The sequence below is a fragment of the Lissotriton vulgaris genome, chromosome 1_1 (assembly GCF_964263255.1).
Source record: "Lissotriton vulgaris chromosome 1_1, aLisVul1.2, whole genome shotgun sequence".
NCBI classification, from domain to species: domain Eukaryota; kingdom Metazoa; phylum Chordata; class Amphibia; order Caudata; family Salamandridae; genus Lissotriton; species Lissotriton vulgaris.
In genome coordinates, this window is record NC_141685.1 from 1,311,306,291 (window position 1) to 1,311,318,861 (window position 12,571).

The 12,571-nt window shown below is 42.5% G+C and overlaps 1 protein-coding gene across 1 annotated transcript in view; it reads left to right on the forward strand.

Annotated features, from left to right (window-relative positions):
- Window positions 1-7,477, forward strand: part of MARCHF9 (membrane associated ring-CH-type finger 9) — a 459,926-nt gene extending 452,449 nt beyond the window's left edge. The window contains exon 4 of the mRNA XM_086936523.1: window positions 6,778-7,477. Coding sequence (XP_086792649.1) covers window positions 6,778-7,106 — 329 coding nt within the window. The 3' untranslated portion in view covers window positions 7,107-7,477. The remainder of the gene's footprint in view (window positions 1-6,777) is intronic.
- Window positions 7,478-12,571: the final 5,094 nt, after the last annotated feature.

Here is a 12,571-nt window from a genome sequence, read left to right on the forward strand (position 1 = left end):
ATGTGTCTGTTACCTTGCCCTAGCTGTGGTGGGAAGAGCTGTGATGCTTGGTGATGGTGTGCTGGACGCAGTCGATGGTAAAGTGAACAATGGTGTTGTTGAACCAGGTGAGTTCTGTGACGTGGCAGAATTTGACTCTGTTGCTGGAGATGAAGATGAAGATGGGGTAATGTGCATTTCTAGCTTTGTGTGTGGATTCAGTGACCAGCTGGGTGAGGCCGATGTTGTTCAGATTCTCCAGAAAGGTGGTGGAGCTAGCATTGTGGGGGTCCTTGATGTGGAACTTAAGGTCACCTAGTAGGATATAATAGTAAGAGTCAATGGATAGGGGGATGATGAGATGACTTGGTGATGGAGTTGCAGAAGGTCGGTTGAGGTCCCGGGGGCCAGTATATGAAGGTGCCTCTGATCATTGTCTTGGCATTGGTCTGTCGTTGGAAGTCAAGGTGTTCCATGTGAGCAGTTTGGTCATTGTTGGTGGTGATGCATCGGAGGGTTTCCTTGAAGATGATGGTTGAAGCCTCTGTCATGTTTGTTGGTATGGTCTCGATGTCTCATCCTGTATCCATAGGGTGTTGCGGTGGCGGTATTGAGGTTTAAGGAGGTGCTGAGCCATGTTTCAATGATGAAGGCAACATCAGGGGAGAGGGTAGAGATGGTGTCCCAAATTTCTGTGACGTGTTTGCAGAGGGATCGGGTGTTTGTGGCCTTTCGGGTGGGTGTGGCATGGGTTCCCTTGTGGATTGTCGGCTCTGTGTTGCAGAAGAAATGACAATGTCAGCAGGTGAATGGTCCTTTGGTAGCAGAGGGTGGCGGGGACCAGGGTTCATGGCCCTGGGTGCGGCCCAGATGCAGACGATATTCCTTTGCATGCCTTTGGTGTATCAGGAACGCTGCGGCCACCATTAAGTAGGTCCTAGGGGAGGCTGAGGCAGGGGCATGGTAGGCAGTGGGAAGGGCCAGCGGGTGGCAAAACTGGGTGGGGAGGTATCAGCAGAAAAATTGAAGAAAGTACAACTAAATGCAATGGAAATACACTGGCAATTGGGTTACTATACGGAAACTATGTTAAACAGAGGAGACTATATTAATCTAAGCGGACTAATTGGCAGAGAAGTTACAATGGGATCACAAAACAGAATGGGATCACAATACAGCACACAAAGGAGTTACAAAAAAACACTACAGCACACAGGGAGCAGGTGGTGCGTCGGGGAGAGCTGCTGCTCAGTGGGAGTCAACAAGCTGACAGCTAGGCCAAAGGTGAAAAAACAGGGGAGCTGGGACAGGGACCTGCTCAATGGGAGTGTGCTGTGGCCTCAATGAAATTGGTCTTTGAGGGAGGGAGTGGTGCAGTAGGCAGTGGGCGCGGCTGGCGGGTGGAAAAAATTGGTGATGTTTAGTGTTCTTTATATGAGGAAGCCAGAAATTAAATAGCCTCTTGTCCCTTGAAAGAGGGATCAATAACGTGGCCTCACTAAGAAGCCAGTGTACAGCAGTGAGGATGGGGGATATGTAATGATGCTTTTTTTTGGACAGGAGACTAGGGGGCATTAATGGGCTTGATAATACGCCCCTGAGAATTCCAATAGAAGTCAATGTTCTGGTGTGAACATGGGCTTCTATTGAAATTCTCCAGGGTATATTATCAAGTCCATTATCGCCGCTTTAGCTGCAGTTTTCTGCCGCTAAACCGGCGATGATTTTAACACCGTTCTTGGTAATATGCCCCCAGGTTTTCATTGTTGTAGGATGGTTTTCAGTGAGCTATGTTTGGATTGTAGTACGCCCGTCAGAGTGCATTTCCAACGTCTAGTCTGGATACCATCAATGCTCGAGCTGCAGATGTCATTTGGACCGATGTCAGAAACTGCTTCATTTTCATTAGAGCCTGTAGGTGAGGGTGAAGTATCGTGGTGAGGGACAGATCTAGGGGCATATTTATCAAACTTTCATGCAGCATAGCGCGGCAAGCCACCATGCTGTGACAGACTGCGCGAAAGGGAAGGAATGCACTGTATTTAACATTATACAGTGCAATCATGTCTTTTCCATGCGCTGGCACACTCTTCGCTGCCTAGCGCTAACTCAGGCCTGCGTTGTAAGCAGGATTGTTTTTGTGCAGGAAGGGGCAAATTCCTGCAAAAAAGCAATCCTCTGAGACATTTTCCTCTTTTTATGTGTGCTGCAGAATGCAGCCCACTAGGAAAGAGGAAAGAACAGGGAGAAATAAAGATATTTCTTCTTGTTATGCCTCACCAGGGGCGGCACAGCATGTTGACGCATTCCCAGGTCTACCAGTGTTGATAAATCTGTGGGAATGCACCAAAATCCATGGGTGGATGTGTGCAAACACCCATGGTCCACCCATGGAACGCTTCCCTGGTGCAGAGTAATGCAACATATCAATTTACGCTGTGTTGCGTTACTCTAGATTAATAAAGCCATGCAGGGATCGCAAGGTGGCCTTGCATGACTTGATAATTCTAACTTAGCGGTTGCATCGTTCTTGCTCCCCATTGCGTGGCACATGGGTGACACAACTCTGATAAATATTCCCCAAGTGTAAATCCCACTAAGATCACTGTGGGATAGAGGACAGGTATGAAGCCTATAAACTGAAGCAGTTTGCAGGTCAACGATATTTTTGGTTTTAGGTGAGAACATTATAAATTCTATCTTTTTGGTTTGAGATGAAGATAGTTATTGGTCATTCATGTTTCCAGTTTGATTTAAACTGAGTCCAAAGTGTTGATATACTGGTTGGAAGAACTTTTAAGGTAAACTTGTGTGTCAACAGCACGCGGGTGTGACAATGCACCAATGCCTCCATACACAGATCTCATCAGTACAACGTACACATTGAGGAGAATAGGTGTTAAGACTAAATCTTGGGGCTCTCAACAAGACAACAACATAAATGTCGAAGGGCAGCAGCAAAGTTCTACCACTTGGGATTGCTATTATAGAAAAGAGGTGTGTCACTCCAGCTCTTTTCCCTGGCTTCCCACAATGTATTTCAGAAGGCACACAGGAGCAACTGTGTTGACACTGAGCCCCAGGTTCAACTGTGTCGACACTTCAAACTCAAGTCACACTGCGGCCTCCTCAGACCTCACCTTCTGCACGTGTGTCATCACGTGGCAGAGCTGTGACTTTTAATTTGGAATGGGCTGGTTTTATCTGCTATAAATGTTTTGCGTTGCTAAATAGCACATGCAACTAGTGGATGAACAAATACCACCTGACAGGAGTTTGCATCCAAAACTGAACCGACCTCTAAGCAGGTAAGGCAAAAAAGTGCTCAACACAATGCAGTCACCTTAAGACATCATTTATGAGAAAAGAAACAGAGATATGTGGCACCTAAAACTATTTTTTCACAGAAAAATGTGCCTTGACCATTTTTTAAGGAATGACTGAAGAGGCAGTAGTAAAATTGTTTTTTTTTATACAGAGCATTCGGCAGCAGGTTTGTGGATTCAGTTCACTGTATGAACCAGTGTCACTTTTCACCAAAGGTGCACATTACACGGAAAGGGTAAACTTTCACTCGTCTCATCGCGGTTGGAACCTGTGACCTGCAGGATGTCTACTGGTTATTTGGCACAGGTACATTAGCCTAGCTAGTCATTTTCTCAACCATGCAATGGATTATGGGGTTGGTTTGGATAGAGACAAAAAGGACCAAGTGATGAAGGTGCATTCTAAGAAACATGCGCCAAAACACCGCGACTCGAGGTGCTGATAACAAGTTTTACTTCCTTCTGCCTCTGAGCAGCATCCACCATCTCGGTGGCAGCTGCAAGCCAGAAGACGCCTGCTGCAGCATGAGACATAAAAAACCTTTTCAATGTTACCAAGAAAAGGCTGTAATTCATTATGTTACAGCGAAAAGTGATTTTCTGGCCAACCAGTTACAACATTACTGCATTAAATTTTAATTAGGGTTTTGAGAATGTAATGTGCACATACGCAAGTTCACTTCCAGTAAAACTTTCAAATGCAATTTGCATTTAGAAAGTTTTCTGATGATTCACCGAGTGATAATAAATCATTTTGTAATGATCACCTATTAAAAAGTGGCCTGATCGACCAACCGAATGCTCCTGACCATGTTGTAATATGAAGAGCCTGATGCAATTTAAATGTGGCTGTGAGGCCCTATGTTGCACCCTTAAGATCCAGGACAATCTCAGAATGAAAATAATAGAGTGGAAGGAGATATGGTGAGAACTATTTTAACTGTGCGTTCAAAAAGTTTCTTTCTGTGACTTTGTTAACGTCTTTCAATCTGTGAGGCTCCCTGCTTTCCAAGAAACAATACTTATAACCACCCATGGTTTTACGCCCTGTGGGGCACATTTCACATCCCATCCGAGGCACTCGTAATTAGACTCTGAGCCCAGGATTATAGGCTCAGGGCTAAATTCTGTTCCCTGCATAATAAGCAAGACTGTGTGCAAGGATCCAGAACCGAAGTGGTGACATAATAATTCTCCTATCCTCGCTGTTTTCCCTTGACAGACACTGGAAGGTAAAAGCTGTCACTTACAAGACTGATTCCACTAGGTTATACCTCATTTCTAAGTTAAACAACGTAAATGGGAGTAGGAGATACTTACTGCACCTAAACTATACCTCGCCCTGGGGTAATGGTGTTCACTGGGCAGGGGCGTCTCCTCCGTTGGAGCGGAGGAGCGTCGCCCCACTTAATTACCCCCAAAAATGAAAAAATAGAATGGTAATACATTACCATTTTAATTTTCATCCTCTCATCCTGAACGGAGCGTCAGGACGGCGGCGGGCCGCTGCTGAGTGACAGTAGAAGGGAGGATTGTGGGCTGATTATGTACTTTTCAAAGTGCGCATGTCCCTGTGGCCGTACATCTTGCCATTCATGCGCACTTTGAAACCTGTAACCCAGCTGTCTTAAGACAGCTGGATTAGAGTAAGTGCAGGGCTTCAGTGTCCTCGGGAGTGGCGAGTGACAGATGCCAGCCACCACTGCCACTGGGTGTGGTGAATACCTCACCCCATCTGATCCATGTCTAACTATGTCCCATGTACACTATATATGAAAAGATAGAGAAAGTGAGAGGAAAGGAAGAGACAATCGGCCTAAGAACTCAGCGGTGGCATTTGTTACTAAAAGATGGAGACTGAGTTAGCTGCATGCGGGCTGCGGGAAATATTGATTAAACATGTTTTCAATGTTTTCCATAATTGTAGAACGTTTTCTTGACACCTTAGGTCTTAGGGCAGTGAGTTAAATTGGGAGGGAGCAACATTATAGATGATTCGACTGCCATTAAGTAGGATTTTAAATTATTAGTTTCAGTTCTAAAGCCATTTTTACCAATGGCTTTTTCCTCACCACAGGACGTTTTGAAGGGAGAGAGAGAAAAAGATTAAAATTGTTAAATATAACGCAGGTGGCCTTAATTTGATTCTGGTTCAAGAGGTAACTAATAAAGTTCTATCAAAACAGGGGTGATGTGATAAAATATATATTTTTCCCAATAGATTTAAGGTACTAAAGAGGATCTTGGAGTGCCCTATTTGTGATGCATTAAAACGGGCGGTGCATGAAAGTCTTAGTGGTTTTACCCGCTAGCAAAAGTCACGCAGTTGTAAGAGAGGCTTTAGTTTGCTTGGTGAATGGAGGGTCGATCTCGCTAACTGCAGTGAATAAGTGTGGATAATTTCAGAAACCAATAGATTTTCCTATAGGGGTATGAGTTGGGGTACTTATGGAGCCGTCCATGTGAAGGCAACAGAACCAAGCTTGGTTAAATTTGTTTTTATGATCTTGAGGTGAGAGTTTGAATTCTGCCTTTTCCAGATTATGTCTGAAAATGAGAATGTTCCGATTATAAACACAGGATAAGCAGATTTAGATTTTTACACTGCAGATCCCTTTTAAGAAACACATCTTCAGCTAAATTTGAATATTATCTACGTACAGGTTGGTCCGAGATAGTTGATTCCGCCGTTAAGATTCTCAGAGGTTCTGGATAGCGGAAATTGTTCCATATACATTGTCCCATCTCATAGAGTTCATGCAGATGGAGTCAGCACCATCAGACAAGACTGCCCTTTTAGGAATGCAATTTTTATCCATCCACCCATAGCGATTGTCTTCATCCCAGTGGAGTCCAGGATGACTATTCTCCTACGCATGATAGGTCCCTCAAGCCGAAGACTACCTGTCGCAAGGAAAACCACATTTATCGTCAAGGGCTCCCATTTTTACAAACCATTGAAATGTGTTACTCTGGTCCAGTATGTTGATGTAGTTTGAGAAATTCCCAAAATATAATATTTTGCAAAGTGAGTGTCGACAAAGGTAGCATGGTGTCCCAGTTACAGACCAACTGACAAATGTAATGAACTATTGCTTTAGGTGAATGCCAAGGTACATCACACAGACTTACAATGTATTATTCATTTAATTATTTCGTCTACCACTGAATTGCTGCTTAATGTCCTCGTTGCGTGACTGGGGAGGTGATTGATGGGGCCCTCCTCATAGAGCTTCCCCGTGCGTGTAATGAATGGTGAGGCCATCTGAGGTATAGGTGGTGGGCAATCTTCACATGTCAGGCTGCAAGACATGGCTTCAGTAGAGTCCACAATGTGCCTGGTGGAGAGGCGTGGCCCATTCACTCTCTGGTGGCTTGGGGTGATCTTGGTACTGTATTAATGTGTTGTAAAGGCCTCTTTGATGAGGATCACTATTCAAAGGTTTCTAAAACTCTCCCTTGTCCTCAACAGGTCTCATCATTCATGAAGGCTCTTCCGTTTACCGGATATTCAAGCGATGGCAGGCTGTGAACCAGCAGTGGAAAGTGCTGAACTATGACAAAACGAAGGACCTAGGAGAACCCCTCGGGGGGACTATGAAGCTCGTGGGGAGAAATTCACGGACAAATCACCCCTCGAACAATGACCGGAACCCCAGGCGCAGCCAGAGGGTTAGAACTATCTTGAACCATCACTGTGGGTATACGATTCTGCACATACTCAGCCATCTGAGGCCTAATGAGCACCGGAGTGGCTCCAGCTCCAGCCGGGAGGTGGTCATGAGAGTTACAACTGTATAAGAATTGAAATTCTATGAGGTTTCATTCTGGACCTAACTGAGCAATTCATGGACTGCAAAAGAGCAACAGGGCACTGCGAGAATTTTGGGACAAACACAAATGTTTCCATATACCCAAAGCCTGGCTCTAATTTGGAATCCTTCTGGAGGAGTCCTCAAGTGCATCTTGGCTTCCTGTTTAATTCTGGGAGCTTTTTTGAGTCGGAAAACTCACAATTTGTATTTATTTTTCGGGTTGAGGGGCTTGCTCCCTTCCTCCCACATTTGCCTCCTCGTCTTTAAGGATGGGGAAAGAAGATAAAACGTGTCTCCAGCCAATCTTTGTACACCCCCCACGACAGCATCTCTTGCCCAATCATCAATGTGAACACTGGTCTGACCCTTTCGATAGGAAGGAATATATATATATATATATATATATATATATATATATATATATATATATATATATATATATATATATATATATATATATATATATATGTATATATATATATATATATGTTAAAAAATACGTTTCAGGACTCCCCTTAGCAGGGGAACACCTGCACAAAAAACCTACAGTTTCCACTGGCAAATGCAAATGCCAGCGGAAATTCTTCATGGTATATATATATATATATATATATATATATATATATATATATATATATATATATATATATATATATATATATATATATATATATATATATATATATATATATATATATAATATATTTTCAGCCACAGTATTAACATTTTACCTCAACTCTGAAAAAACATCAAGTAATTGCAATTTAAATAAACCATTCCAAAAGAAAGAAAAAAAACAGTCACCAGTATTGCAATCGCAAGCGTTTAATTAAAAAAAATAACGTAAAATGTCATCTCAAACGGTTGAAATCTTTATGAACATACCATTCAAACAAAGGTGCAATAAACATTTTTAAGGCAAAAATGGTCTCTCTGCAATAAGATACCTGTACATTGCATATTTTCTTTGTTTGCTTAAGGATATGCCAGGATTTCTGTTTTTTCTGCTTTCACTCTCGTCTTTGTGTGGGAGGATAAAACATTCAGTACATATGTATGCCAAGGTTTGTCTGTACAAAGACATTTTGCGTTTCTCTATTTTTGTCCCCGTTTTTGGAAAGGTGCAGCCAATTTAGAAATGTGAAATTGTCCTCTTAGCAGTGTACAAGAAAATACAGCACTCCGGCTTAAGGAGGAGGTCTGCCATTTAATCAATAGGCTGTATTCAATTCTGGGATTTATAGGACTTATAGTCTTAAAATTAAGACTATTTTTAAATGTCTTGACTATGATAGAAATCCATTGCCGTCCCCCTTCCATGTTGGCAAGTGATGTTGTTTCATTCAAGCAACATCACTTTGTTATTGCAACATCAGGCGGTTTATGTCACATGGACAGTCACAGTACCCTTAAGCAGGAGAAAATGGTCAGCTTTGCATCCTATAGGTAAATAAAAACCTGATTTTTCTAAAGACCACAGAGAGAAACTGTGCTAAAAGTAGGAAGAGAGAAAAATGAACAGTGCAGGAACCCATGTGACCATTCAGTGGCTACTAGACCTGCCCCTTTATGACAATTTCCAGGGCGGTACGTAGCTTCCCTATATCCCGCCACTCCTTGTGTGTAGGAAATCCTCATAACATGGTGGGCCAAAATGGCAGCTAAGCTTCCAGCCCTGAATAAGGCTCGTGGTAGGCAGAGCACCACCAGCTACGGTGCGAAGTACTCAAAGATCTATATGCTACGTCAAATACCTCACCATCCAGACGGCTACCCAGGGCTGCAATAGGAAGTTCTGGACATGAGTGTATTTTAGCAGAAAAGGGTGCCTCCGTAGTGTGAAGCCATGTTGTAGGCCAAGGAGATACCGAAACAGGTCATGAAATCACCTTTGCCTGGAAATCCTAGGATCTCTTTTTCAAAACAGTTCATTGAAGTCTTGATTAAGAGCACGCGCCAGTTTTACCAAAGCTTGAACCATCTACCTTGATTATGCAATTTTATTTAAGATCTCCATTCATGCACGTAATTTCTTGCAATTACCTAGTCATTAATGTATGCTTTAAATACACCACCCTTCGTTACATTTCAGCAGGTCAAGCCTGATGGAATTTAACAGGAGAAAACAGTACGGTATTTACCATAACACAAGGATCTTGGTGCATTAGGCGGAATAGGTGTTATTTTACGCACCCTATAAATAAAAAACCCCAAGGTCTTGAACCTACTCCTCCGATTTGGAATACATATTATATATATATATATATTTATATATAATATATATTATATATATATATATTTATATATAATATATATTATATATATATATATATATTTATATTTATATATATATATTTATATATATATATTATTTTTTTCTTCAGATTATGCCAGGCGTAACCCTCACTGCTTTGGTATTCCATGCAATTAAGGACTTGGATGATAAAGAGAGGCATGGAGTTAATGCTTAAGTTACTTGCCCGGCTATTTTATTAGTGATGGGCCTACCCTTCCTAGTCATAGCACTCAAGCTTTGCCATCCCTGCTGATTTGGTCCATGGCTTGGATATTCCTCCACTGGCATGATGGGAAACTAGTGTGCACCGGCCCGGAGGGGCATGAGGCTTAGCACTTAGAGGCTTATTTGCAAGCCCCTTGCTCCGCCGGTGCATCACAGTTAATATGGGAAAAAGTAACGTACCAGCGGCGCAAGTCTCTTGTAAATAAGCCCCTTAGTATGCACAGAGCATATGCATCCTTTCAGAAGGTGGGCACCACCTCATTTGTAAACACTTCGATGAAACCTAGAAATGGTGAGGATTGAGTAATTTGTCTAGGCATCTTTGGATGACAGACATCCCACGCTCCTGAGGAGCCATGACTTGATGGTACGCCTATCCAGGTTGACAATGATTATTCCCCATCTCTCTTATTTTCCTAGAAAAGAAAAGCAGCTCTACCCAGTGGATCAAAATATCAAAGGCACACCTGACGCAAAGGGATCTTACATTGGTGATACCCTTCCTCAGCATCCTGACATAAATCTAGCTACACAATGACAAAAGTATGCTGTAGGGCGATCCCTTCAAAGGTTTAGTCTGAACAAATCGTGAGATAAATCTTATAAATCACAGGAATAAAAGATTGGGTAAGGAACTGCTGAAAAGCTGGCAAACAGCACCAAGTTTCGCACAGGTGGCAGTCGAATGCACAAAAGTAAATTCTTCAATTAGAAGCGAGCACCTCCTAACTAAGAAAGTGTGCGGAGTAGAAATACCATGCGGAAACTCCCAAGTGGTCGATTGACTCTACAAGCAAAACTTCTCTTTTTGTTTGTAAATTAAGATTCTTTTCAACGCTAATATTATCTGACATAATACGCAATGTGCCCTTCTTGACACTTCTTCTGCAGTTTCTTCCTCTGACATTGCCAGCCAGACCACCTCTGTTGTCTGCGACAGGGAGCAAAGTGATGGAAAGAGGACTGGTAAAGTCAGCTTTCTCCATGAACCAAAGAGGTCAGAGGTCAGAAGCGTGAGCCGTGAGGGTAATATCGGCATTGGAGGATATTTCACATTCAGTTGTTGGTCTGGAGTGTCACCATTGTGTGTACTTGTGTGACAGTTAAAAGAACTTCTAATTTCTCTTGCAGTGTTTGAAACCTCTAGAAAAAGTTAACACCTTCGCTGCAACACATTGTAGTTAATGCATTTGTCAAGCAGGTGGTTAGCATTGCAAAATTTTATGCCCCATACATAACATTTTCAAAGTGGGGGACTGTGAAAAAATAAATCAGGAGAATTCATTTTCCTATAGCTTATATTGAAACAAGGGCAATTTTAGGTAGAAAGCACATGAAAAAACATTTTTTACTTAAAAATTCGGAAATCTCCTGCCTGAATCGGGTCTGTTGCAGTGCTTAATTTGAGCAGGTGCTTTCAGGTGCTCAGCACAGGCCCTTCTTTCACTGGGCCGGGGCTACAATTTCTAGGTGGTGATATCAATATTAATTGCCCAATTTAAAATAAAAAGAACCACATACCTATCATGGTGACGGGCTGGCATGTTTTCATGGGCAGTCATACATCTGTTCAGGAAGGCATGATTGTGTATCATCACTTTAGTGATGATGTTGTAACACCTGTCATGAATCCAAGAAGTCCTCATTAACGAATGGCTTTCATTCTATTCCCAGTGTCTGTTGTACCCTGCCACTGCCTGAGCCTAAGCCTAAGCCTCCCATTGGATGATTGTAGTGGGGGTCTGCAGCCCTGCATTGCTACTATCCTCAACGTGCTTGATGTGGCTGTGGCCCAAAGCAACTTTTTTGCGCTATGGAGTCACCTGCAGTTACCGTGCTCTGCCTCCAAGCATGCCAATTGCTGATTTTGCTTGAGCCCAGTGGGTGCAACAGCCATACTCACATCTCACAGGCATTGCAGCATTACATCTGGGGACAGTGCTTGTGCTGTGGCAGGCAGGGTCACAGCAAGCTGAGCAGTGGATGCCTATGCCATCGTCATAACTGGACCAAACTAATTACAGGCAGCACTAGCAGTGACATGACCTGCTGTGCTCAAGCAGCCTCCTGACCTGCAACAAACCCAGGTCAGACTGCACTGATTAATATGTTCACAAAAAGCATTTTCATTTGGTGTACATTTTGTTTTCGCACTCAGTCGGTGTAGGTAAAGAAGTAAAAAGCATAGCTTAGGGGACAGACAGCAGAGCATTGTTACAGGATAGAGACTATGTGGGTGTTGAAAGTTGGGCACACTGGAGGTAGAAGTGGGCTGTAGCCTCCTTGGCAGCATTTTCAGCCACGTCACTTCAATTTATTTTACAAATTAAGCACTGGTCTGTTGGCATGTATCATGTCATGTCTATCTGCAAAGTATTTGGTGGTAAGTACAATTAAACTGTTCGGTCACCATGACAAGATCTATACAAAGGATAACAATGTCTTATAGTTAATACTGCGGCAGCCATTTTAAGTGTATGAAAATGCTGTTTAGTACATGAAGGAAAGACAAGTATACCAGGCCAAGAAGCCAACTGTATTTCATTTGTCAGTACTTTCATTTCTTAATGCGTTCAAGACAATACGTTTTATTTTGTTTGGTGTTACATGTAAGTTCCTCACCACATTCCAGCTCTTTTAAAAACAGGAAGGGATGTAGCCGTGGGGGCAAGATGTTGTGTGCTGAGCTGGTGAACTAGTCAAAGCCATGGAATGCGGACACGTGATACTCAAAGGAAAACAGGATAAGAAAAATCCAGGGACATAATTTCTGGGAATCGAGTGGGAGCAAAATATTCAAATCCCACACAATACTGTTTACAATCTTTTATTAGCAGTTTGTTGGCAGACGTCAAGAAAGAGAGACGAACTGCACAATTCTTCATGATAACGACAATAAAAAAGTATTGAAATTTAGTATAATGTTGTGT